This window comes from Nansenia antarctica, assembly GCF_963989245.1.
Source record: "Nansenia antarctica genome assembly, chromosome: 4".
NCBI classification, from domain to species: domain Eukaryota; kingdom Metazoa; phylum Chordata; class Actinopteri; order Argentiniformes; family Microstomatidae; genus Nansenia; species Nansenia antarctica.
Genome location: NC_137689.1, coordinates 15,596,142 through 15,623,896, shown reverse-complemented (window position 1 = coordinate 15,623,896; position 27,755 = coordinate 15,596,142). Strand labels below are relative to the sequence as shown.

General features: G+C 41.8%; 1 protein-coding gene across 2 annotated transcripts in view; it reads right to left on the bottom strand.

The window, feature by feature from the left end:
- Positions 1-26,590, bottom strand: part of gria3a (glutamate receptor, ionotropic, AMPA 3a) — a gene marked incomplete at both ends in the record, with an annotated part of 68,576 nt that extends 41,986 nt beyond the window's left edge. For both annotated transcript variants that reach the window (XM_080528909.1, XM_080528910.1), the window contains 3 exons: positions 9,586-9,825; positions 25,861-26,019; positions 26,503-26,590. In XM_080528909.1, the coding sequence (XP_080385035.1) occupies positions 9,586-9,825; positions 25,861-26,019; positions 26,503-26,590 (487 nt within the window). The remainder of the gene's footprint in view (positions 1-9,585; positions 9,826-25,860; positions 26,020-26,502) is intronic.
- Positions 26,591-27,755: the final 1,165 nt, after the last annotated feature.

Below are 27,755 nucleotides of genomic sequence, written 5' to 3'. Positions count from 1 at the left end.
TTGAAAAGCTAGACATTGTAAATGAAGAAACCTTCCAAAACGATTGTGTGATGATGGTTCATAACGGTGGTGATCCTGAGTGGTGAAGAAAACCTTCCTCCCTCCTCAGAATAGTCTCATTTCCATTTCTTCACATGAACACATTCCCTGGCTCAGCACCCAGGGTGAAAGGTTGAAATTATTATGCGAGCAGAGAAAATGTCTCATTTCTTTAAAAGAACAATTACAACTCCAGATACTTGGCAAAGTCCGTTATCATAATTGGTCTATTTCAGTGGACTGAAGACATTTTGGATTGACACTGGATTGAGACCTTTGTAGACACTGTCAGCAAAAGCTGATGTATTACTCAGTGTGATCATTTAAAATGACATGTCAGAATTAAAGCAGGGTACAGTTGTAAGGGTAGTGTGGATAGTATGCTGTCTCAGGTGGAGGGTAGGGAGTGTGGTTTAGAGGGAGGATACCAGGGGAGGTAGAAATTGGAGAACAGGCTCATTTTAATGTATAGAATAGAATAAGGAATGGTATCAAACACGTCTTTGAATTCCATTCTATTCCAATCCATGCATTACAATGAGCCCATTCTCCAATTTCCACCTTCAATTTCTTCCCCTGGTATCCTCCCTATCCTCCCTATCCAGTTCTCCAATCTCCACCAGCCTCCCCTGGATGATACTGTATGCTGTCACAGGTGGTGGATAGTTAATGAACTGACACTGAACATGGTGTGCAGCTTCAACTATGACTCAGCCTTCACTCCATATCAGGAGATGGTGACATTGTTTGAACTCTCTCACAGGCATCTGAGCTATTTGCTGTGATGGGTTGCCCAAAGTTGATGGCACAAACAAGTCAATTGAAAAGCCAAAATTCATTGAACTCACTTTAGAAAAAGCTCTAGAAATATAGCTTTAGAAAAAGCTTCTTTTTTAAAAAGAAAAAACACAAACAAGCTGCAGGGACATTCCACTCCCTGGAACCAGATCTAAACAAAATGGAGTTTGCTGCCAACAAAATGGAGTTTGCTTATAGTACAGCAACCCCTTCCCTCTCTCCTCTTTCTGCTCAGATGCACAGAGAACACCCATCTCTAAAACAAACAAAAATGGCCTTTCCTCTTGGGGCAAACCATGCACAGCACACCAATCTCTTTCATAATGCAAAAAGACCACCATTCGAATGGCCCTGCATTATCTTGAAAGCAAAGGTCCTAAAATAGATAAAAGGCATTTGAGACATCCAGGGACAAGGGGGGCAGACAGAGGTATAAACAAAACAGCATGTAATGAAACAGGAAGTTGTATTAGTCACTCAGTTCATTATGCGGCCATCTGAAGTCAGAAGGTTGGAGCAGATTAGACCTGACAGTGTGTATCTCAGTCAGAAAGGTAACATCACTGTTGAGAATTCATAAAGTAAATAATGTTTGGTGAGCTGCCGGGCTCCTGACAGTGCTTGGCCCCTTGTGCCATTTGCTGTTTTCTGTTGAGGCAGAGGCACAAAGGCTTTGCTGACTCCTCCATTCCTTTCCCCAGGCTACGCCTCCACACTGTTTTTATTCTATTGAAGTGTCTGCTATTTCTCCTGCAAGCAGCAGAGACTAGTTCACTCAGCTATGGAGAGAAAAAAAACCTCATCTAAGCCTCTTGCTCCTGGGCTCCTCTCTTGCTCTTGTTTAGAATGGATGTCTACCCCCAATATCTGTTTTTCAGATATTCGCAGAGAGGGCACTGAATGATAAAAAATAAAAATAAAGCATAAAATATGTGACACGGTCTGGTGAAAAAGTCCCCAAGTAGGGCAAGGTAATTTTTCAGTTTTCTGAAAATAGTTGAGAAAGATATGCTTATTTGAATGTTGGTACACCTCAAACTGAGAATGAGACAAAATCGCTCTGAATCAAAACACATGTTTGCAACATTGTGTTGGTAGCTACCCAACAGCTAAAAAGAAAACATTGCTATGTATTAACATCTGACTACATGTTTAGCACATCAAAACATGCTGATGAAAACACATAACTACACATAATTACATGTTCACACAGTCCTTGCTTTTGAACACGTCCTAAAACACAAGTTTGATTACAAACCATGTATCACTAACCCAGTAGCCTACGAAGCAGGACGGCAGATGATACAGTGAATCCAATTATAAGTATTTAGTGATCCTAAAAGTGTTGTTTGGTAAATGGACTGCACTTACATAGCGCCTTATTCCAAAGCACTTTACAATGGCCTCTCATTCACCCATTCACACAAACATTCACACACACCACTGGTGTTGAATGGTTACCATGCAAGGCGCCGGCCCGCTTATTGGAAGCAATTTGGTGTTCAGTGTCTTGCCCAAGGACACCTCGACACGTGACCATCTGGGGATCGAACTGCCGAACCGCCGACCCACCGACCTTGCGATCATTGGACGCCGGCTCTACCTCCTGAGTCATAACCACCTGTTTGTTATATTAAGTGGGCTCTTCAGCTCTTAAACTTTCAGAATATGAAAAAAAAGGAAAACAATATGATTTTTTTTAAAGAAGCTTTTTGGTCATTTGCGATTTGAGAATTGCCGACCTGCAGACCTTTTCACCAGACCGTGCCACATATTGTGTTGGGGGATCCAAACTGGTTACATACGCACTTATACAGTAAGAATGATAAAGTAACCTTACATATTACACATGTCCATGTTGAAGGTATGCATGCATAATAACTTGAGACTTCAGAAGAATGTGATTTGAATGGTTCTTTCTCTCATGATTACTGAATCTCCCCTCAGCATTAACAGCCGCAGGAATCAAACGTTTCTCAACCAGACAGGCAGTCTAGAGGAAATGAGAGCTGTCCAGGGTTCTGAAATACTGGTTACCGCAGTCAGGGCAGTGCTGTATGGAGGGGAACTGTCCAATGTCCTGAAATATTAGGAGCTTAAATGGAGAGCAGTAGAAAGGAGCTAAAGATCTGAGAATATAAGCACACGCTGCAGCATTGAGAGGAGTGTAAGGGGATCCGTTCAGAAATACGACAGCAGCTGCCCAAAGAAAGATGAGTCTACATCAGATGTTCCTGGTGCTGCTTTTAGATTAAATGCAGACCGACTCTGGCTGGTTTGCTCAGTAACACCCGCTACCAGATAAATAATCATAATAATGAACTACAGTAGATTTCATATGGTGTCCACTGATACACTTGTTTGTAACGACCATGGACATAATTATCAGGCGTAAAATAAGCAATTATTGTGGCAACCCACGTCCTATGTCCTGTGATTCAGGTCCTGAGTCTTGTGATTCCCAATGTCATTTTATTTAATCATCATCCATTCTTACAGTCGGCTCTCGTCAGTTCTGGTGTTTAGTTTGTCACAGTGTCCAGTATGATAAATGTTCCTCATTTCTGTTTGTGTGTCAGGACTAAGTGAGTCCACAATGCATCAGGAGAGCATATTAGTCAGCCCAACATACAGAAATCAATGTGACATTCTTATCAATACCAGGACAACTCACTCTTTAGTTAATAAACTTTTAAACATTTTCACTCCAACAACTTGATCCTGCTGTTGTTTTTCTACAGAGAAATTATAATGGAAGCCGTAACGCAAACTTAACGATTAATGCTCTACTATTAACCTGCAGTAGAATGCAACAGTATGCTGTGACACAATATTGTACTTGGGAAGGTATGGAGGCACACCACACATATTCATCCAACACTGCTCCGCATACTTGGATGTGCCATGCTTATATATGGGCCTCTGGTGGAGTGGAGTGAGTGGTCCTTCCGAACGAGGCTAGGTTTAATTCAGGGGAGAATGCAGGGACACTCAGGGGGAGCAGATTCCCCAGCTGTAGACTGCTGTGAATGCACAATGCTCTATGAGTCAGCGCTTTTCACCAATGAGGTCATCCCACAGTACATGTACACAGAGCCTTCCAAAAACACACAACACCGCTCACCTTTCCAAACTAAACACTCTGTACTGTAAAGCTGGCTTCATCCTTCACCTCAACCTCCAACACAGAGAACAATAGACAATATTAATTTCCATAGAGAGTTGCACATCATCCAAAGCATATTTCGCAGTCAACAGTGGCAGTTTCTTGTCTTAGGTAAACAGTGTGAATCTCTTAGGTAAACACAGAGAGAAAAGAGGATTTGTGTGGCATCACAGAACTGCCCGAGGAGACAAGGGTCCAAATAGGACCAACACAACGTTCGACATGCCCCGCGTCACCCCGGGAGACCCCCTGAGAGAGAGACAGCTCCCTTAGAGGATAAGGACTTGACAGGTAGACTTTGAGAGCAATCGACAGTTGGAGTCCCTGAACAGCTCTAAGAGGAACAGGAGTACACAGACTGCAGGCCCAGTGATGGGGAAGAAGATAAACAGCATTTATCCACAGCAGGCTGCCCGTGCTCATTGATTTGTGTGGCGGTTGAGGCCAGCTGAAAGTGAAGGTGCAGTACGGTGCACACGGAAGGGAGCTGCACTGTGCCATGCCGACTCTCTCGCCCACACTGTGTTAATGAGCCTGTGTGCCTGACTGCTGAATGCAGCCATTTAGCACTGTGCAATTAATCAGACGCTTCCTCACAGAGAGGAAACCAGAGAGACATGCAGCGGGAGAGCACTGTGATTTTACTCCATACAAATGCAAATTCCCCTCAACCCGACCTTCCCTTTATGCCAGGGGTGTCATGGGAATGAGGGAAAAGCTGTAATTTCGGTTGGAAGATAGTAGTGTTTCATTAGATGACTCCAAAGCAAGGCAACACACGGTTTACTGCATTAAAGAGACATATGGCCTCCAGTACAATATGTGACTGTGGGCTCAATCGCATCAAATTCATATTACAATGTCACAGTACAAAAAAACTGGCATTAATCTACATTTTCTGCAGTAAATCTCTCAGGCAGCTTAGCTTTCTGTGTAGTACTACACCCAAGGGTTTGATATTTCACAAATACAGTATAGGGCTTAAGTTCTAGAAAAGCCAAATGTTCAAAACACCAAGACTAACAGGCTCTAGCTACAGTATGAGTGAAAAATACTAATCAATTACATTCACACACACACACACACACACACACACACACACACTACTTTATTGATTATCCCTCTAAGAGGACTTGAGGTGTTCATGGGACGGTACAGTTCACAACCTCCCATGTCAGTACACAGCAGCTGGAAATATTGATATTGTATTTGGTGAAAGATTCACAGAACTCAGTAAAGACCATATGAATATCTGATTAACTACTGTACCAGATGACTACAATAGTAGTAAAAGTAAGTGGAAGTACTAAAATTCAGACTGTATTTCGAGGCATTTCCAGCATGACAGTGAAATGCAGAAAGGTGGGATGCAGAAGGTGAAGGAGGAAGATTTGACCACCAGCAGTGTGAAGGGCAAATCACATCGGAAATTGGATGCTTTATGCATGGTGAAGATACTGTAGGGTACAAGCTCAAGATGTCTATTTTATTCCACATTCAGAATATTGAGAAGCAGAAGATTGCTATGTTATTGTACCTTGACACTTTGACAAATCTTCCTATTTCAACAGAGTCATGTGATTGGGTTGACAACACCAGCGCATTCAACAAAGTGGTTTTGCATCCATTACTTTCACATTTGCATGTCTTTTGTTCTTATTTTAAGCTTCGGCAGGGATGAGAGCCATGTCTGTTTTCTCTGCTATCAGTTGTGTCCCTTTGTTTGAAATTCTGTGCTCAGGTTTGTTGTCTGTCTTTGTTAATGCTGTCAAATTCTTACATAAGCTGTCAACACAAACAGCTCTATCTCTGAATTCCGCAGATTTCAAACGGGTCCCTCTTGTTGTAACAGAGACTCAGCATTAGTGTAATCTAATATCAAATGTCTTATAATAATATAACTATAATAATCCATGTGGGGAACAGCCAGTGATTGGTAGAAAGAGCAGGAGGGCATTCTAGTTTCTGTGCAAACACCAGCTGTGTGGAACACACACAGCACAGCATGTGGTGTAAGCCCAAAATACTGTCGCTCAAGTGCCAGTATCAACCCAAAGTCCATTGCACCAAGGACATTGTGTTATGTCTATTGCTCTTTGCAAAATCCATTTCCTGTGATACGAGCACCAGTGGAAGTTGATTGGGCTTTCCTGTCGTCACTTTGCTGGACGGGTGTAGTTTTTATGTTTTTCATTCATTGCTGCATGACACACTGTGGAAATGGGGAGTGTGGTACAGATGGTGGCGATCTAGCCCAGGCACAGCAGGCGGAGGGGGCTTCATAAGTCAAGTAGAGCTGTAAGGGCTGAATCAGGAGGTGCATGGACGAAGGTTGATTGTGCCCGGGAGAGACAATAAACCCCGTAATCACCTTTCCTCCACCACACCATCCAACCAATTACCAGCTCCCATGGCCTGTCACAGACACAGAGATACACATGCCGTGTCAATGCCTCTGACAGCTCCCCGAATTTGAGAGCAATTGCTGCTTCCTTAACATGGTTTATGAAGGAAGAGAACATCTGGAACGTGATAAAGAAAGAGTGCTACAAGAATCTCAGTGAGGTTTGTGTGCTGTCGTGTGCTGAGAGAACATTGTAGTGAGAGAAGATTAAGACAAACGTATTCAGTATTTTAGACAAACGTATTCAATTCCTTGAAAAAATTGGTTTGAAGTGAGCAATGTGTTTAGACTGGAAAAACACATAGAGTGGTTGAATGAGAACAAGAAACAATCCCTTTCATGTGTACAGTGGATAAGAGCATAAAGCACCCGCCACAAATGGAGTTATATATAGTAAGGCAAGCAAGCAAAGAAACCCGTTAAATGTCTTATTAAAGCTCAATGTAGGCTTAAAAGCACTTTAAATATACTCTGTACAAAATCAGTAAAGGACCAATGCTCAGTGAAACACACAACAAAATGTTCAGACTTTTATTCTTTAACATTAACATTTTTAATAAATGTCAATGTTATTGAAAATCAATGGCACACAATGCAATGCAATGGATTCGGTGAGTAATCCCCACTACTCTACACTAACTAGGTAGTAGTGGAGATTACTCAGCGAATTCATTGCATTGCAATATTTTGGCTTGACTAGCAAGTTTGTCATGGATATTTTTTTATTTTTTTTATTTTTTTCAGAATGAAAGTCAGAACATTTGGTCAATTGCCAACTTGTTCCCCCTTTCACCAGCTGCTGTCACATACATGTCTATCCATTCAGGAAGTACAGTATCTTATGCTAACAGTTTATTAATATAAAAACGGTTTCTGTGTCTCATGTCTCCTTAAAACATGTACTGAGTTTAGGAGACTTTACAGAGTCCAGAACGTGGGAACTGCTCATCTTAACAATAACAGTGAGACATTAGTGCTTTAAGCCTGTAGAGTTTTACACAGGGACGAAACTCGTCGATTTTCAGCCTCAGCATTTTCTCCGAACAAGAGTATGTGACTTCAGAAACAACGCAGCATTGTTAACTTTTTTCAGCATGTACAGTAACTGTACAGTGTACAACATGTACAGTAAACTGCCTTAATACAGGCTGGTCCAGGAATGTCTCTCCCTGAAAGATTGTTCTGTCACCCAGTGTTCCTTCTTAAGGCTGCCTTTTCAGATGTTGACCTTCAGAGGTGGATGGGGACCTACAGTATGTCAGCCCATGGCTGGGGTACAGCAGGGTGAGGGGGGGGGGGGCGGCCATGAAGGACATTGAGAAGTCACTGTGTGTTGTGCACCATCTATATAAAATCCAATTAGAGCTAAATGATATTCAGAGAGAGGGGAGGATTAGAGACGGACGCAGCCAGAGCTCCTCTGAGTCAAACTACAGCTCAGTAGCAGCACCTGCGCCTTGACTCACTTACTGAAGCATGAAGCCAGCATTCAGTCTCACAGTAAAGCACTTTAGTATCATTACAGACACAGACTTAAAGGTATTAGGCCACTTAGATTGGGGACTGGGGATCAGGGGATTTCAAAAAGGAGGGACCAGACAGGTTCACTCCAAACAAATGTATTTAGTCCTAGTCAAGGTGAGGAGGGACTTAAATACCTCGCAGAAGAGTTTCAGGCCCTCCCACTAGAGATTGACAGCAATTGGCTTCAAACAGATAGCTTTCAACAGACACTAGCTCCCAGGGCTTCAGACAAGATAGCCATAAAAGTACCAACAACAACACACTGATTTTAAGCAAGATTAAATTAATTTACTTAGGCTAGAGACGCTCTCGTTGCTGTCACGAAGCCCTTCCACTCTGCTCAAGCTTCCTCCCTCTCGTCTGTTCTCATTCTTCTCGACCTTTCTGCTGCATTCGACACATTAAACCACCCGATCCTTCTCTCCACCTTCTTAGAGCTGGGTATCTCTGGCTCTGCGCTCTCCTGGTTTGCATCCTACCTGGCTGATCGCTCTTATCAGGTGACGTGGAGAGGATCGCTGTCCTCTCCACAAGCCCTCACCACTGGGGTCCTCCAGGGCTCTGTCCTAGGGCCATTACTGTTCTCCCTCTATACCAAATCTCTTTGCTCTGTAATTTCCTCACATGGTTTCTCCTACCACTGCTACACAGTTGACACGTGTCTCTACGTGTCTTGCAGACACTTCTCTTGGATGTCAGCCCACCACCTCAAGCTCAACCTTAACAAGACTGAGCTGCTCTTCCTCCCTGGGAAAGCATGCACTCTCCAAGACATCTCCATTACAGTAGAGAACTCTACTATGACCTCCTCCCAGACAGCCAAGAATCTTGGGGTGATCCTTGACAACCACTTATCCTGTGCAGCAAACATCACTCCTGTAGATTCTTCCTCTACAACATCTGAAGGATACGTCCATTCCTCACGAGAGAAGCTGCACAAATCATGTTCCAGAAACTTGTGATCTCCCGACTTGACTACAGAGACACACTCTTGGCCGGGCTCCCAGCCTCCTCCATCAGACCTCTGCAGCTCATCCAGAATACTGCCGCCCGTCTGGTGTCTCTCCCCAAGATCTCCGATGTCAACCACCAACTTTGCACCATTCACTGGCTCCTGGTAGCAGCTCGCATCAGATTCAAGACCCCGGTGCTCGCCTAACAGGCAGCAAAGAGATCAGCCCCTCCCTACTTGCAAGCAATGGTCAGCCCCCAAATCCCTGCCCGATCATTACGCTCTCCCACCACAGCTGGCCGCCTGGCACCGACGCCTCTACGTGGATGCAGCAGTCGTGCGACACGGTCACAGCTTTTCACTGTTCTGGCACCCCGCTGGTGGAGCAAGTTTCCCACTGCTGTCAGGACTGTAGATGATTCACTTACTTAGACACACGTATTTGTTGTAAGTCGCTTTAAAGGCATAATGCTAAAATGTCACAAAAAAAAAATGTAATGTCTTTATGCAAATAATTCAATACGTCGTGGATTAACATAAGGTGACATGGTTGAGAGAGTCTCTTTCTCTCTCATATCTGTGATCAGATGTGAGTCATATGAAACAAAATGTATGCTTGTCTATTATGATATCCTCCTGGACCTGGACTTAAAAGGACGCCGGGTATGCATGTCATGTGTTTGTCTGACAGGCTGCTCTTACCTCTGTCTGTGTCGTAGAGGTAGACAAACTTCTCCCAGTTGTAGTGGTCCAGGAGACTGAGGACAGCCCCCCGTAGAGCAGGCCTCATCTGGATGACAAACTGCACGTCGGCGTCGGTCGGGAAGCTGGGTGTGATGAAGGAGGTATGTAGCGCACCACAGAACGAGGTCAGCGTGTTCATGGACTTTTTGTCGTAGAAGCCGAAAATGGCATACACTCCCCTGGAGAACTGTGAGCAGACTGGGAACACAAACAGACGACAGCACATTGAGCTAAGGGTCAGAACACCAGGCAACCCAACAAGCATTCAAATAGGGTCATCTCTCCCTCAGAGAAAGTAATGTACTAGCCAAACCAGACATGGTTAAACCTCATAACATCTAATCAGACAAAGAGAATGAGAATTGACTATCTAAAAGGTGTACAATGTAATACCACTCATAATAGAGAATAATTCAGGGGAGTTGGTCTCTGGGAAAATACTTATTATTCATGTTGTGTACGATGGCATTAATCTTCATAGTGAAATGGTGACCATTGTAATAGGTGACAGCCATGTGGGATGTGTGTTCCCTATGGCACTGCACTCAGCCTGTGCCCTTCACTTCACCTTGGACAAAATGTATCTGCTTGGTTAATCAACTAGAACTAATGACTGAAATCAGGGCACTGGCCACCGCTCTTAATGGACAAACACCTCCTACCACAGCATGCAAATGCCGCTGAACTGGGCTGTGCTGCAGCATAAAATAGATTTATAACAAGTGGTTATCTAGGACCATCTGTAGACTGATGGAAATTAGAGTTGGCTATAAACATTATGTACTTGGTCCAACAAGGTGTAAATATTGAATTATATTTAAACAAGCAAATGTCTGGTGAGTGTATGACGTTTTTCAACGTGTGTCTTTTCTCTCTCTTCTTTTAAATGTGAGTTGTAACGGAGGTGGAGTTTGGTGAACCCTGTACTGCAGCTTTACCGTGTCAGCCCATCTGGCTGATCCCCACAGCTCTCTGCCCTCCTCACCCGACTGACTCCATATTTCAAAATGAAAACGTTTAAGAAAGTGTCGCTCTATTCTTAGGGTTTTCTGTTCTTCATTGCAACAGGAAAAAAATAGGAATGACAAATAATCAACCACTGAAAAATAACACTATCTTCAAGCTTATGAAACCTGTGGTACTCTAGATACCTATCAGAAAACCTTGGAAAATGTTATAGTAGCTGCATACAACTATCATCAAATAGCTGAATATACAGTATAATAATAAACGGATAGGCCAAACTAAACAAGCTCATTTCAAAGTCTGGATGCACGCCTGAAAAAAGGTTAAGGTTCTCTGATCATGTGTTATTTTCGAGTTCAGTGCTGCATGTTAAACACCACTGGTTAAGGCAGCTTTGTACCTCCATCAACCCACCCATTCATTCAAATATCCACCCATTATTTCACCCATACATCATGCCTTAATTCTACATCCATCCATCCATCCTTCCATCGATCATCCTATCATTCCTCCACCCATCCATCCAACCGTTCATGGCCTTCTACATTGCTCTCTGTACACATCAAATGAATGGGTGTCTGTTGGGAGGCCAGGGGCAATACCAGTGTAATGACTATGCTACAGCAGGTGTCTGAGTGATGGTACAGCATTACATCTGCTTGGAATAACTAGCGACAGCTGAGGCTGGAACCACAGGACGTGTTGGGAATCAACATGAGCCTGTTGTGGCACCGTTTCATATTCTAATCATATTACTTTCCCTTTTTTACAGACTTAAGTGGCCATTTTTAATTGAATAGGTTACTGTATCCTCCCTGTCTCTTTGAGGAGGCTTATGAGATGAGGCATGTCAGAGCAAATCCCCATGTAGTCCTGGAGTCATCGTATATCACAGCCACTCTCCAAGACTGTCACCTGCATAACAACAATCCCAAAGAGATACTCCACACTTCTCTGCCATCAGAAGCTGACATACCAAATACACAACTGACATGCATTATGAACAACCAGCGTCTCCTTCTACAGTAACAGCCTTTAAAAGACACATCCAGTTCCATGTGGATTTTGTCTCGCTCACAAGTGGACCGATTACCAGTTATCCTCACCATGGAGAACCAGAGGACCAGATCACCTCCACTGTATACTGTACGCTAGTTCTCCTGGTTGGGTAAGAACCAGAGGCACGAGCAACAGAAGACACAATTTCCCTCTATTGGGTTTTAGTTCACTGAGAATAATAGATTTGTAATTTTCCTTCCCAATGGCGTCCTTTTGCTCATGTCCTCAACGCATAGCATGAAACAGCCCCATAAGATAATGACGCCTTGCTTCTCGGCCTAGCAGTTTCTCTGTACAAAATGATGGTAATAGCTCATGCTTTGTCAAGGTTAAACCGAGACCTAATTCTCTTGGATGGGCTAATGAAATCATACGTCTTGGCTCCTGGAGTGGCCAGCGCTGGTGAACGAGATCCTTCTGATCATGGCCTGTGATAGGGATGCACATGATCTACTTCATTACAGGAGTGAATCAAAGCCACAGGCCTTTCTCTGTGCACGCATCTCTCCACCGCGGCTCAGAGTCATAACGCTCGTTTTAACTGCATGATTCATATTTCACAATAAACAAATTAATTTGTTAAAAAATCCCTTCATTTCACTTCACTCTTTACTTTCTATTCACTGCCATTCTTTTCCTCTCTCATCTAATTAGCACCCTCACCATCTGACAAGGCTGTCTGTCTTTCAGTTCTGCTGACATAGGTAGCTCTGGCCTCTCTCTCTCTCTCTCCCTCTCTCTCTCTTACTTTCCATTTCTCTGCTGCTCCCCCTCTCTTGACAACTCATTAAACTTAATGGGTGGTTGCAGCCAGTCCCAGTGGCCCCATCATGTTTTCCAGAAACCTGGGGATTTGCACTTCAGAAGGTCTCCCCTACAGGCAGCTGCTGGATCTTCTGTGAGTCTTACACACAACTTACTGAGGCGAGGATGAAGCTGTAGTGTACGCTGTGCACTGCATTCCCCTAGCCTGCAAAGTGGAATTCAGCACTATCGCTGAAGGGACGGGACGAAAAAGGCTAACAGAACCAGCAGGCTTGTTCTCTTCTAGTGCTGCTGCTGCTGTCTTTGCCAGACAAGGTAACACCAGAGGCATCGGTAAGGCAGTCAGAAAATCAATCCGCGTCTATGTGACTCAGTAGAGCATTAAGAGGGAGATACGGCTAAAGGAAGACTCCTTGACATTGCAATCTCCTGCACCAACAGTTCTTAAATCTATGACGGCAAATGGAAGAGCATAGAGACTTTAAGGGCCTGGAGGTCTGAGGACAGTGGACGTGGCCTTACTGTGGATGATCCCCCTCTGGGACCATGATTGGTGGCCTGGTGACCTACAGCAGGTGTGTGGTTCTCTAAGGGATTATTTTGATCCTGCCTAAGACCAGCACCATCAGCATTGACGATGGGGTGACTGTCCTGTACTGTACAGTAGGTAGTGGAAGACAGCTGGAGGGAGAGCAGCTTTCCCCTCCCTCTGGGACACATCTAGGGGGATCCCAGCGGGAGGGACACCTGGGGACACCTGTCCAAGGGCCACACACAACAGCTGCTCACACACCACACACACCATTTAACACAGGTTTCAGAGGATGGAGAAACGTTTCCTGAATGGTATACAACCATACTTTAGTTCCACTGCATACTTTAGTTCAGACTGTGTCGGTAGAAAGGTTAGGGTTAGGGTTAGCTAATAAGTCAGGACACAGCATTGTTTTTTTGTTTTTTTTTCTGTTCTGTCAACAGACTTCCTGTCTGTAAAATCTGTAAAGCGTCCTTGGGTTTGAGAAAGGCGCTATATAAAACCAAGTTATTATTATTATTATTTTATTTTTTTAATTATTATTATTATTATTAAATGCAACAATAATGATTGGGAATGAACACATCTCCTCTAAGGGCTCTAAGGGCTTGATAAAACTAAGGCTTTTAAACATGCTGTACCGTGAACCATGTGCACCACCAAACTTGCTGCCCACTACGAGTAGTGAGGTAGAAACGCCCACGAGTGATCTACCCATGTCAACCTCTGCAGAGTCCAGAGACAAAATCGGTCTATGTGCATACAATGCTTAAGGCAGACAAAAGTAGCCATTGCATGCTGCTTTATGCTTCAATTGTCTTTCTCTGCTCTGTGACATACACCAAGGCTGACAAGGCTGTTCAAGCATTCAGTATCTAAAGCATGTCTGTAGCATCACTACCCCTGTGTTTCAAACAAAACATACAGTGTTTCTTGCCCTAGAAATTACTTACTTACTCTAAAAGACAAAACGTTTTTTTTTTATTATTAAGAATTTCTGTTTTAGAACATTTTTAGTTTTTCCTATGTTTTGGTGGAAACCAGCTGGAACGTATGGACATGACTTCTAATCCAGTTCAAGTAATGGATGGGTGAAGTGGAAGGAGAGTCCAGGGTTTCATGTTTCAGACTTGAGGTGGAACACAGTTTGCTTGCAGCGCTAGGAAAATAAACCCCATTTTATGATTGGAGATGTCAGGCACATTGAAATCCTCCTCTTCCCATGATAATTCTGTGTCTTTCCAGGGAGAGTGAATGAACTAGTTTGACTGTATAATGAACTAGTTTCTCATCTCTGCTTCCTTTGGTTTTTGTGTCAACATGTCTGTCTGTCTTGCAACACTGTGTTTCTTAAAACCACTCTGATATAATGTAAAATGAATAGACTTCCGTATAATTCCCCAGGACCATGAGTTGATATGTTTCATCGGATACAGCCGCCTACAAGCAAAAGCATTTTATGATACATTTGCTGTGGTTTGTGCTCATTCTACCCAGAGGCAAGTTGTCATTGCTAGTTCAATTTGATCATAAAATCACAGGAGACGAAAGCTATTATCAGGCAAAAAAAAAAGAGAAGAGAAAACATGAAAGCAAACCAAATATGACATATTGTATACACAGGCAAGTGTCTTTGTAATATACACGGTATGCACGTTTGAGAAACTGCTCCACTGTTTGGAATAAAATATTGCTCCAAACAGGCTTTTAACCAGTTGTTAATCAATAATGTAGTGAGCAAACAAATGCAAGGAAGGGCTGTGTATGGTATTACGCCTCAGGCACCATCACTGTTGGATGTTGGTGGAGACACCACCCTGCAAGACGGCAGGAATATGGAGAAGCACCAGTGGGACTGGATTTTTCACTGTTATTCCAATATGAAGGGACTAACAGCAATTTCTTTTTAGGACCCTATGGGCTAAGGCAGCATGTGTAAATGGCTGAATAGAATATGGATGTATTCCCAGCCCCTTCCGCAGCCCTCATCTGAGGTGGATTAGCCCTAATCTCAGCCCCTACTGTCGTATGCAGCCCACAACTAAAACAACACGATTAGGTAGAAATCAGCCTGAGTGAGCAACAGACAGGCCCTGCGGCTATTGTAGTCCTGTATGACAGAATTATACTTTTATATTCCCCCATGCCGGAGAAGAAACACAGCTAACCTTCCACCCACACATGTTTTGCATATTGCAGGAATAACAGCCCCAGACTGGTTCTGAAGACCATGGGGAAAGAACAGGATATATATATATATATATATATATATATATATATATATATATATTAATGCTGCAAACTAAATCTAAATTGGAGAGTAGAAGACATCACAAGAAAGCCTCACCAACAAAAATATCTCATTTAGTGTAGGCCTATGATATACATACATTGCATGACTCAATAATTATTCAAGCCATGGTAGTGGTGCCAATCGGGGTATCCCTTCAATGGGAGAAATCCCTTAATTTCAGGGGGCTTGCTTGGACTATGCATCATACCCATGAAACACAGTATGAAAAGTCTACTAGGAATGGTGGCTGCTTAACTCAGTCTCACAGGAGCAAATACTTACTTTAAACACCCTTGAAAATGTTGTAAAATATTCATACTTCTCTGGAGCAACACACTGCAGTATACATAACCCATGTAATGCAAAGTCAAATACTATATGTCACAAGTGCCAGGACTAATCTGATATTGATGCATTCTCGGTAAATGTGCAGAAAGCGTGTATAAACTGACAAACTGTCATGAGTGATTAGAAAAGATTATATGGGGTTTAACTCACATAGTCTTCCCTTGATACAATCACTGATACATGATGACATTATATCCTTTCTGTGGTTTCAAATTCATGCTTATTGTGCACCAATCCTCTGCTCTTTCTCATCTATTCCAAAACAGCTGTACAAATGCTGAGTGTAATTAAGTAGGAGGTAAGTCCTTGAAAGCTATAAAAACAGCACCTCTAAATTATTCAGTGGCCCAAAGGTGTGTTTGTTTTTTGTTTTTTTTGTTATTCCATGTGTAGCGCAAAGCCTGTAGTCCTTGAATAATCTCAGGAAACATTAGTGAATCACAGCACTGCCTTCAATCACAACCACACTGGGCCGTAGCGCTCTGTGGGCCCGTGATAGAGTGCGTTGTGTAAGACTGCAACATTTCTGCGGCCCGAGCCATTGAGGCCTGTCAGTTGTGATCACTGTCGCTCCGTTGCCACGCCGACATGCATGCACATTCTGACTCGCAGGACGAAAGGGGCACTGCACATTCCAATGACTCGCCCCCAGGAGCCCCCATCACACTGCTGCCATTTTAGAGCACTGTGGGCAAAAAATACTGCTGCATGGATTGGGATTGTGTGTAGCTACAGGACTGTGGATGGGTGAAGTCTTTGATTTTCTAATTGATTCGGTATGGAACACTCAATGCATGGTGTTTATTGTATCATTCTTTCATAAGTAATGATGATATGTAATGATTTGTGTTCATCAAGCCTGATTTACTGTAAATGCATTCCAAAATACGTGTTTGTGTATTTGTGTATTGGGCCTCCAAATGTAGATGAGAATCTATTACAAATCAGGTGTAAGAAGTTTCTTCCAAGGTGGGGATGTTTAAAAGTGTTAGGATACCAATGATCTATTCTGCAGAGTAGTCCATGTGCACCAACTAAATCAATTGCTATGATTGCATCCCCTGATGCACTGGACTGCTATGCAACATTAACAGATACTGTTCACTCTATACTGTTGGACGTTCCCTGTGATTGTGATTATGCTAGCCAGAATGGCATTGCCTTAATGGCACCACAATTATATCTGGTATGTGTGTGTGTGTGTGTGTGTGTGTGTGTGTGTGTGTGTGTGGTGTGTGTGTGTGTGTGGGGGGGGGGGGGCGGTGAATGAGTGTGTGTGGGTGTGGATGTGAGTAGGTGTATGTACTGTATTGTTAGCCAGCATCAATATGATGTAATGTTTCAAATGACGCAAGAGAACTGACATACTAGAGTACTACTGTACATGGTTACTGAGTGTAATGGCAAAGAGAGGTCACACTGATTAATGACACAGAAATGTGGTTTCAGTAAAACAAATGGTTAGAAATGCGTCATAGCACAATATTTACACAGCCTCAAAGCGCAAATTAAAATGAAGGTCAAATCCAAGCACGACAAAGAAAATCGTAGACACCAATTTGGATGCATTCATGGAACGATTCAACACTATCTGAATATGCTCACTGCTCACCAAATAAAAACAAGATGGTACATTGTATCTGCGTCTTGCTACTGTATAGAATATATAGTCTTCCTATGTTGCTACTGTCACGGTCTGACACAGAGACATCTCTAAAGACACATCAATGCTCTACAAGAGGATTTCCAGTCATAACAGATTCCTCTGCAAGATCTTGTAATTTTTCGTTGCTACCAAATGATAACCCCATGACACAACTGGGGATGAATGCTTGTCAACCGGGGACAAGACATCCAAACTGACCAGGTTTGAGCTTTGGTGGCTGGAATTCATCCATTCTTGTCAGTACATCATAACAAAAAGGACATGCTTTTGGGAAAGTTTTTCTGTCTGTCCAAGTGCTTCCAAATCCAGAGGGTACAGTTAAAAAACGTTCAAACTTACGAAGAAAAATAAACTGCCATAGTTAATCACAGCTGATCACATTGTGCCTTAAAGTCAATTGTAGGGTATCCATCCTCTCTCTAAATGGGTCAAGGGCCAAACATTGTCCAGGCCAGTAGAAAGAAAGCGCTATTTTAAATCTCAGAACTAGGTGGATACCTTGAGCTTGAGAGTCATTGAGCCAAACATTATATTGTGGAAGGAAGGTTGCCTGTAAGAATGATTACATCTAACCTCCCTGACTCTGACCGTGGCCTGATTAAAGCCAATTACACGTTATTATATCATAGGCTGCTGCCTGTAAATAGCGTTAATGCTCTGCCGTCAGATTTTAAATGAGTCTGGGCTCAGGTGAGACACTTCATGTCGCGGGCTCTCTCGGGTCAAATCATTTGACTACACAGTTCCTGGTACAAGTCCATCATTCATGAGTTTGTCTGCATAAATGAGTTCTCAGAGTAGCAATGAAATCAGAAATCCCCTATCTCTCAGAGCTGAGAGAATAATTGACATTAGATTGAAGACATACATTTTGTTCAAAACCATTCTATTGGCAAAATGGAACAGGAGCTGCTGTGCTCTGTAATATTGCAAAGAATGTTAATTTTGTTCACCCATGCTGACTTACAGTGGGGTGCAAAAATGTGGGCACCCTTAGTCAAAATGCCTTTTACAAGGATAAGTGAAAAGAAGCAAACCTAACCTCTAAATGGTACAAAGTTAAACATGACACATTTCATCATCATTTTAAAGCAAGATTTTTTTTTTTTTTTTTTACTTTTTACAGTTTAAAAATAATAAAACAAGGAAAAAGGCCTTGTGCAAAAGTTTGGGAACCCTGTCAGCTAGTACTTTCTAACTCCTCCTCGGGCAACTATAACAGCTTGCAAACGATAAGAAATCATTCTTGTTTTGGGAATTTTTCCCCATTCTTCCTGGCAGAACACCTCTCGCTCAGAAATATTCTTTGGCCTTCTTGCATGCACGGCATGTTTGAGATCACTCCACAGATTTTCAATAATATTCAAGTCTGGGGACTGTGATGGCCATTCCAAAACCTTCATCTGTCTTTCCTGGAGGTACTTCATGGTTGATTTTGAGGTATGCTTCGGGTCATTGTCTTGCTGGAATACCCAACCTCTCTTCAACTTAAATTTCTGGACTGACCAGCTGCTACACAACCTCAAAGCATAATGGATCCACCTCCATGTTTAACAGTTGGCAAGGTGTTCTTCTCTACAAATGCTTCACCCTTTTTTCTCCAAACATACCTTCTTTGGTTGTGGTAAACATTTTCAATTTTGGTTTTGTCAGTCCAAAGCACATTGTTCCAATAGGCTTCAGGTTTCTTGAGGTTTTCTTTTGCATACTTCAGACGCTTAATTTTCTGTTGAGGTCGTAGGAAAGGCTTCTTTCTGGCAACTCTGACATCTGGTCTTTGTTGTTTAAGGTATGCTGTAAGGTACGCTGTATTGTTGTCCTGTGAACAACTAGACCAGTGTCTGCTACTCTTTTTTGCAGCTCTTTTGCAGTGATGTGTGGGTTTTTCTGAGCATTTCTCACCAGATCTCGGGCCATTCTACCTGAACATTTTCTTGGTCTTCCAGATCTTGCCTTGACTTCAATTGTTCCATTTATTTTCCATTTTCTGATTATGTTTCTGACAGTGGAAATGGGTAGTTTGTAACGTTGCGAGAGTTTTTTTGTAGCCTTCTCCTTGATGGCGGAAGTGAACTATCTTGATTCTGACATCCTTGGACAACTGTTTAGAGAAACCCATATTTTTTCAAACCAGACACAACAGCCACTGCAGTTGGATACTTTAGAAGGCATGGAGTTACTTCAGAATATATAGTTCAACCCTGGAATTATATTCACCTGACTCATTGAAGCCCTAACGAGTAAATCACCTTGGTCTGGGCCTTAGTAATCATCTTCTCAAAAGGTAACAACGAATAATCCAAAGGGGTCTTAAAAAAATCTTTAAAATCCTACATTTTGCTGAAAGGTGTCATGTTTAACTTTGTAGCATTTAGTGTTCAGGTTTACTTTCAATCACTTTGAGATTAATTGTAACATACATTTAAACCAGGGGTGCCCAAATGTTTGCACCCCACTGTATCTGATGTCTGATCTATATCTTATATAGGGCACACTGCAGTGTCTCCATGTGCTTCTGTTTTCTGGGACAAACAGCAATTGCTGCAATGAGATCCCAAATATGCAAACTAGAGTAACTCTGAGATGTGACCATCGTCATTAGTCATAAGTACACCGACAGTGGGCTTAAAGTGAGACATTTTCTATGGAATAACAGGACCAAAAACTGCTGTTTAGCACAAAAACATTCTATATTTGAAAGACAAATATATCGTTGATAGCAGCCTCCCTGCTCAGGTTCACTCTAAGTGTGTCTTTTGATATTGGTATTAAATATGCAGTTTGTTGAATTTGCCCTCCAGTGAGATGAATGGATTGAGCTGTATCTCATTACCATGTATTCTCAAGTAGATATGGGCTGCAGATCGGCAATATATCCCTGTGATAGAAGAAACATCATATACAGTACACTAAAGCAGTAGAAACAAATGTAGCATTCATATCGGTGTGTTCTCCCCTAGTGGCTTGTAGCTTAAACTGTCTCTATACTCCTCTTCAGGTTAATGCAGAACTCTACATACACTACATAACATAATGTGTTTAATCTCAAGGACGTGTCACTCAAAGATTCTCATTTTGCCCTAAGTCCCTGGGCTGACTTGTGCATCCTGTTTTAACCCAGCCGTCTCTAGGTGGAGTTCAAACACAGACCTGGTGCTTTGTTATTGTCCTGGAGCTATGCCCATAACCATGTTAGCATGTCTCAGTTAAAGACAAACACTTCCATGAGTCATGGGGATACACTATGTGTATACTGTAAATGGTAAATGGACTGCACTTATATAGCGCCTTATTCCAAAGTGCCTTTCACCCATTCACCATGCAAGGTGCCGGCCCGCTCATTGGGAGCAATTTGGGGTTCAGTGTCTTGCCCAAGGACACCTCGACACGTAAGCAGCCAGGGATCGAACCACCAAACCACCGACGTTGCATTCATTAGACGCCGGTTCTACCTCCTGAGCCACAGCCGCTCCTCATCAGAGAACGATTGGTTTCAGACATTGTCATGGGGAGAATAACCAATGGAATTATCAAAGGGTAATAGTTTGGTATTCTGTTTGGTCCACACACAAGTACAATGAATATTTTGTTTGAGTGGAGGAGCACTATACAGTATGTGTCTTGTAATGGCCCACAGTCATACCCAAGGGTGAGTGAGCAGCAGTGTGCTAATTTCATAAGACGTCAAACTGTGAGCAGATCTCGCTCTGCGCTATGTCCAACACTCCCACCGACTGTTAATCAAATCACTGATGTTGTTTCAGCCAATAACCATACATCTGATGTTATTCATTAAGAGACTGGGCTCAGATCAGAGTCATATGTGGTGGCTGGGACTGCTCAGCGCACAGTGCACTGGCGTATGTATGATAGAAGACCTTTATAGTGCTTCAATAGCAGCAAGCTGGGAGAGATTAGTATCTATTATATATAATAATAATGTGATCAATGGAAAAACATCTCTTGAAATATTGTGGTCCATGAAGACCCGTGATGCTATCTGGTTATACTGTACATTGACAGAGCAGCTTGGGACTATTCTTTCTAGTCTGTCAGCAGTGTTTTTGGATGAACAGTCATGAGGATATCATCTGCTTGCAAAATACAATCTCTGGTCCTATGTGAAAAAACAATGATATTACACTGCAGCCATGTATTAATAATTACATAAAAGGTAGCTTATATCTTCAGTTCCACTAGCCTACTCCTAGACTATGGCCTTCCATAAACTACACCAATCCGCTGGACTAAAGCAAAGTGAGATGGAGGTGATCAAAGCTGATTTGTTCCCACTGTCCACCCTCACACTAAAGCAGATAGAAACTTTCATCATGTTATGACTCAGCTACCCTCCACACTGGCTAGCGTTGTTCAGTCACCCACCCTCTGGGCTGTGTTAGGGCGTCTGCTTCCACCCTCTCTCCCTACCCTGACCTCAGCTTTAATGGACACCATTCTGCTATGTTTGGACCTGGGTACAAAATCAACCCTGGCCTGGGGCAAGGTGTTTCACATCAACACATCCACTTCATTTCCAGCAATAGATTGGTAATGCAATGCACAGACACTGCACTACCCAAAAGGTTTATGACCACAAAATGACAGATACTGTACATTAACATAAATCAATAAACAATGATAGTCAGTTGTTTTAGTGTATTTATGTTGGCTACATTTATTTGGTACAGTCAGGACACTCAAATTAAGTTTAACCATTTCTAGTATGAAAATGGTAATACAGTGCATTTAAGATTGGTATAAAAATATTTGGATGACTCCACTCCTTAGAGTTTCCTGCTTGGAGTTAAACAACCACAACATACAAGTATATAATATGGCAGGGAGCCCATGACTTATCAGATCTCCTGTAGGTAGGCTACATACAGAGTCACCTAGTGGCTGGAGGCTGGGGGTGGTTGGTGGGAGGACCACATAAAACCTGCTGTCATATCCAGTGTAACCACGTAACAGCAGTTGAATGCTACGGAGGTGCGTTAACTTGGCCACTTATAAGCCCTTGAACATGTGACTGTGTTTTTGCATCCGTATGAACCTGCTGTCTTGTCACTTGACAGACATCTGCACCGTTGACTTACAGTGTCTTTTGAAGGACACATCTCGAGGATACATTTTCTGAGGTAATGGAAAGTTCATGTGGAATTTGTTCAGTCTCACTATTAGTAAATATTGAGCGAGATGGGCAGTGAGAGCTGATCTTTCTCCACCACAGTGCAGCATACTGCACCACTGCTGGACTGTGGCCTTGTGGACCTTTATTGATCTACACTGCCAATAACACAGTCATTGCCAATGGGGATTTGTGGCCATCATTCTATGCTGACCTAACCAGAGGAGAGCATGGGCGTCAGACGTTATTCTGATCAGAGTCACTGACTGCACTTTCCACAAGTGCGCCCAAATCGACATGTCATTTGCACATGTTATGACCTCCTGTCATTTATGTAATTGATCTACACCTTGTCTGGTTAAATCATGTGCTTCAAAGGAATAGTTTAACCCTTACCTAGATAAAGAAACTCGGACATTATATACCAATTAAAAAAAGATTTAAACACATCTTTGAAGAAGTAAATGGACGTGCTCTGTTAACACAGTCCTCATGCTACAGCACCAAGTACATGTTACACTTCTCTTGGAAGGAGAAAATCGTTTTTGAAAGTGATGTGGGCGGCATCTGCTATCTTCCATCTGTCATTACATGTCCCATGTAAAGTCTCACAACAAAGGTTACATAGACTGGGGTTAAGGTGATAATATAGATTGTAAACAATAAAGAACCTCAGCGTCACCCATTTGATGACATTATATAACCCCTTCGTTGTGTAACTCATAATAATGATAATGATAATTATCCAATAATGAGTTTCCGATTACGAAACCTTTCAAAATGTAATTCCTGCCCCAAGAATCCTAAACTTTATGGAAAGTGTAGTCCAATTAGCAATTAAGAAATATAAATACAGCTCACAGCACTGTATGTAAAGAAAATGTATTCTAATCGTGAACATCCTAGGATTACTGCACATTGAAATGTCAGGCTTTGTAGACATTCTGGTTTGAGTAAAAGATCATTTAGAAATCTATTTTCTCCCACTTTCTCTGATGTCAGCTTCAAAAGCCAGATCCACAGCAGTGTGCCATTCTACAGAACGACAGCACTGAAGATGTTACATTTATGTTACACACAACAACGTGCATTTCTTTGTGTTATGACAAAGATAAGTTAGCGGATAAGTTAAAAACTATGCATGTTTTCTTTTTTCTTTTCTTTTTTTTTTTACAAATTTAGCAAAATACCAAATTCACACAAAAGGACAAATATAATTTGCAACTTTCCAAAGCTGGACCATGAAAGCAGTTTAGCTTTTGTATAAACAAGCCCCTAAGGCATCAAGCAAGCGCCAGATTCTCTTGTCTTTTTTTCTCTTTATTGAGTTACACAACCATCTGAGCATCTAATTCTGTTTGCTGATACAGATTTGAATAGTCTGGCTGATCCATAAAGAAGTACAGTTAGTGATAAGTTAGCATGCCAAATCAGTACTTCTGACAGTCCCTGTGGCTTCCAGATGCATCCACAGCTGTCAAAGGAACCCTCCTCCTGTCGACAAACATTGTCATCTAGAATGAACCAAAGTGTCCCTTTTGTATATTGTGTATATATACTGTGTATATATAAATATATATATATACATGTGTGTGTCCCTTTTGTATATTGTGTATATATACTGTATATATATATAAATATATATATAAATGTGTGTATATATGCCTTACTACCTATAGTTTATGGTTATTGGTATTGACATACTGTATCTTACTGTGTATTGCTGTTATTATTGTGTATTGTTGATATGTATTTACTTCTGTGTTATCACAGCACTGTTAAAAGAAACCTTTGATTGTACAGTTTATTGCCTGTATCCTGTGCATATAACCAATAAAACTGACTTGACTTGACAACAGATGCAAAGTATGCCTTCAACTCAAGCATGTTGAATATTGAATGAGTAAAATGGAGGGAGATGGTTATAATAAAAAAAACATAAAGTGTAGTTCAGTATATTCAATCTAAGCCAAATTGTATCCTGAGGCAGCATGGGGGAAATGTGCTGATGAGATGTGCACACTGCTCAAGTGAAAAGCACACATATACGTCTTCATTTTGCTTAGTTTATAGCTCAAAAAGACTTGCTTGTCATGCACATATCTCAATATTCTCCATTGCTCACTAAACCAGCTAGAGGTGATTCATTGTTCCTGAAGCCCTGAAATAAGTAAAGCCAAACCTCTCAGACTGAAGTTCAATATCTGCATAATACAGACTGTTGTATCAATCAGTTCTAGAAATTCTCTGTAAAAAATAACTCATTTTACAGAGAATACATTTAATAAGGCTATCCTTAGTCACAGTAACAATGATATGGTCAAACATATGGAATGTCTTGCCTATTAAAATGCCTATAGCAAAATGATGCAATTGGAGGTTGAAGGGTTAAGTAGAGACCAAATGTGGGATACTGTATATTGCAGGTTTATCTACAAGCCCTCACCATGGTCTTAGGGTCAATATACAGCAAAGAGAGGGGAAATACTGCCAAATGCCATACATGTAACATATTTTATTTTTTACAGTTCCATACTATGCAGGGCAGAAATACTTCTCTGGCAGATGATGACTAAAATAATAATAATAATAATAATAATAATAATAATAATAATAATAATAGAGGGCTTTGCATTCAAATTCAGTATTATGCAAGAAAACAATGACTCTTAATAAAGTTCTCAAAAGAAATTGCATCCTCTGCCTCTGCAAGAACTAGGCTACTTCGTCTATAAGTCATAAAGAAGGTAAAATAGCCAATATTATATCTACCTATACACAGCTGTCACTCAGCAACTTCCATTTGAGCAATTCCCCAATTACAATTTTTTTTTGGGGGGGGGGGCTCTTTAAAAAGCAACTGAACAGCCCTGTATATTATTTTATCCTATCATTTATGTATTTATTTAAATGTCTATATTGTAGGCCTACACAGTTTCCTATTATTCCTATAATGTCGTGCTTTTATTATTGCCATTTGATATTATTTATGAAAAGAAATGGTAGGGCGCCCCAACATTTTTTGCTTAGGGCCCCATAATATGTTAAGTCGGAACTGACGTATCTACTGTATAACGAACTTAGTTTTTACGAATTGCCTTAAATGAGGAATCAGAGGATGTATTAGGGCAAGGCTACTGCTGCAAACCATCAGCAATGTCAGTGATGACAACTCAGAAGTCAGTGGGAGGATAGTACTCCAAGCTATTACAATCTATTTTATATAATAGACTGCTTATGTAAAAGTGTCATCTACATACCATATAGGCCTAAACCAATGGAAGCAAGGGAGAGGGAGAGAGAGGAGAGGAGAGGGAGAGGAGGAGAGAGAGAGAGAGAGAGAGAGAGAGAGAGAGAGAGAGAGAGAGAGAGAGAGAGAGAGAGAGAGAGAGAGAGAGAGAGAGAGCAATCATAATACGTGTTCGATTAAATGAAAAATGCATATTGCTGTTATTTAAGATTGTGGTACTCACACGCATGTGTGACGGAGAAGCTGTTGGAGGATTCGAGGTTGTCTACATTGTAATTGAGATGGAAAGGTTTCTCCGTCACATTCTGATTGGTATTATACAACTGGACAGCGAATCTGAAGGCGCTGTGCTCCTGCACCGTGGAGCGCATGAAGAGGCCACCTAGAAGAGAAAAGAGATTGGGGGAAATTGTACACCGACTTGACACCGTTCCCCTCATTCTGTTTCATATCATTGTCATTCCTTTTAATATTTTCCATCATCACAGAGGACAAAACATCTTATTTACGGATGAACATTTTATATTTTGGGCATATTAAACTACACTGGATGGCTTAGTCTGTCCTCAAATCATTTTTTGTGATTTACTTGTCAGTGAATAATTTGCCAAGTGCAGTGGCTGAAAGTTCTGAAGATACTTAAATTAAATAGGGTATGAACAACTTTTGGTGCAATTTACCCTCCCCCACTCTAACGCACAGTGTTACTCTTATAGTTGCTATTACCACTGTAATGATGTTGAACTTGACCAAAAAAATATGCAGATTATTATCTATGCAAATTAAGGCGACATCAAAAGACACAGAGTTAATGGAGAAAAAAAGAAAAAGGGAAAACATGCTTCTTGTATGAATGAAAACTTACCTATATTTATCTGGTTTGGAAACCCTGCAAGCGATTTCCCAAAAAGCCACAATAAAAAAAGGACAGTCGCTCTTATGCGATGCCCCATTTTCTCCGACCTCTGAATTCAACTCCTCAAACGAATGTGATATATGAAAACCATGTACACAAGCTTTGCGCAGAGAAAATCCACCAGATGTGTAGTCTCTCACTGTGCACCAGTGGTATACCTTGAGGTGTGGGACAAACTGCAGAGCGAATAATTCTGCCGTTGAGGGGAAAAAGAGCACACTTATCTCAAAGATGGTGGTAGCGAGAAGCGGATCTTATTCTGAATAAGGATCATCCAATTGGGCCAGCAGGGGGACGTTGATCAAACTTGATCTGACGTTGAATTATAACAGCATCCTCTTCATCCCGCCACTGCAGACCTGTGGGCTGAGAAACGGCGCAGCTCCAATGTTTGTCCGCATGGTGCAAACGAATCAAGAGAGGGTGGTATCACATTCTGCTCTACTCAAATGGGCTGGTGTACGAAATGTCCAATTACTGTAGTCTTTGCATGATTATGTGGTGGTGATGAAGAGAGTTTGTATGAAAATAAGATTTTTTATTAAATTATGATTTCCCCCCCCCCCCAAATATGTCTCATTGATTATTTTGTATCTAGCCTATATATTATGAGTATGCCTGGCAGATTGATACTGTAAAAACGGTTAAACTGGTCTCTGAAGATCGCTCTGATGAATTGCTATGGTTTTAGACTCCCTGAACTCCAGGAGTCAGGAGACCAATGTGCATTCCACCCCTCCATTACAAGTATATGCACTATGCACATACTGCTCTTCTCCTTAAAATAGCTCACTGCTTGTGGCAATGAGTGGAATTAAGCCTCTTCAAGGTTTTCATCTGAATAATTTCTCCTAAAATATATATTTTCTGTAGTACCTGAGTGAGTGGCAGTCATTCTGGGAAAACACTAGACTGAAACAGGTGCTGCAGTGGCCCAATCAAAAACCATGCCATATCAGGCTCCTCTTCATCAAGTCTGTGCCTCAAGTCTCAGGCAACCAACAAAAGCAGGATGTGCTACTCCTGTGTAGAAAAAGAAATCGCTCTCAGCGGTGGAGAGCTCTCGCCTCCAGGTTGGAAATACATTAGTATTGCAGAGGAGTTGCGCACTGCATGCTGAAGGATAGTGCATAAAGGTATAAAACTACCTCTAACCACTATGCATTGCAGTGAGTCCTTCACTTGTGGTTGATGTGTTCATA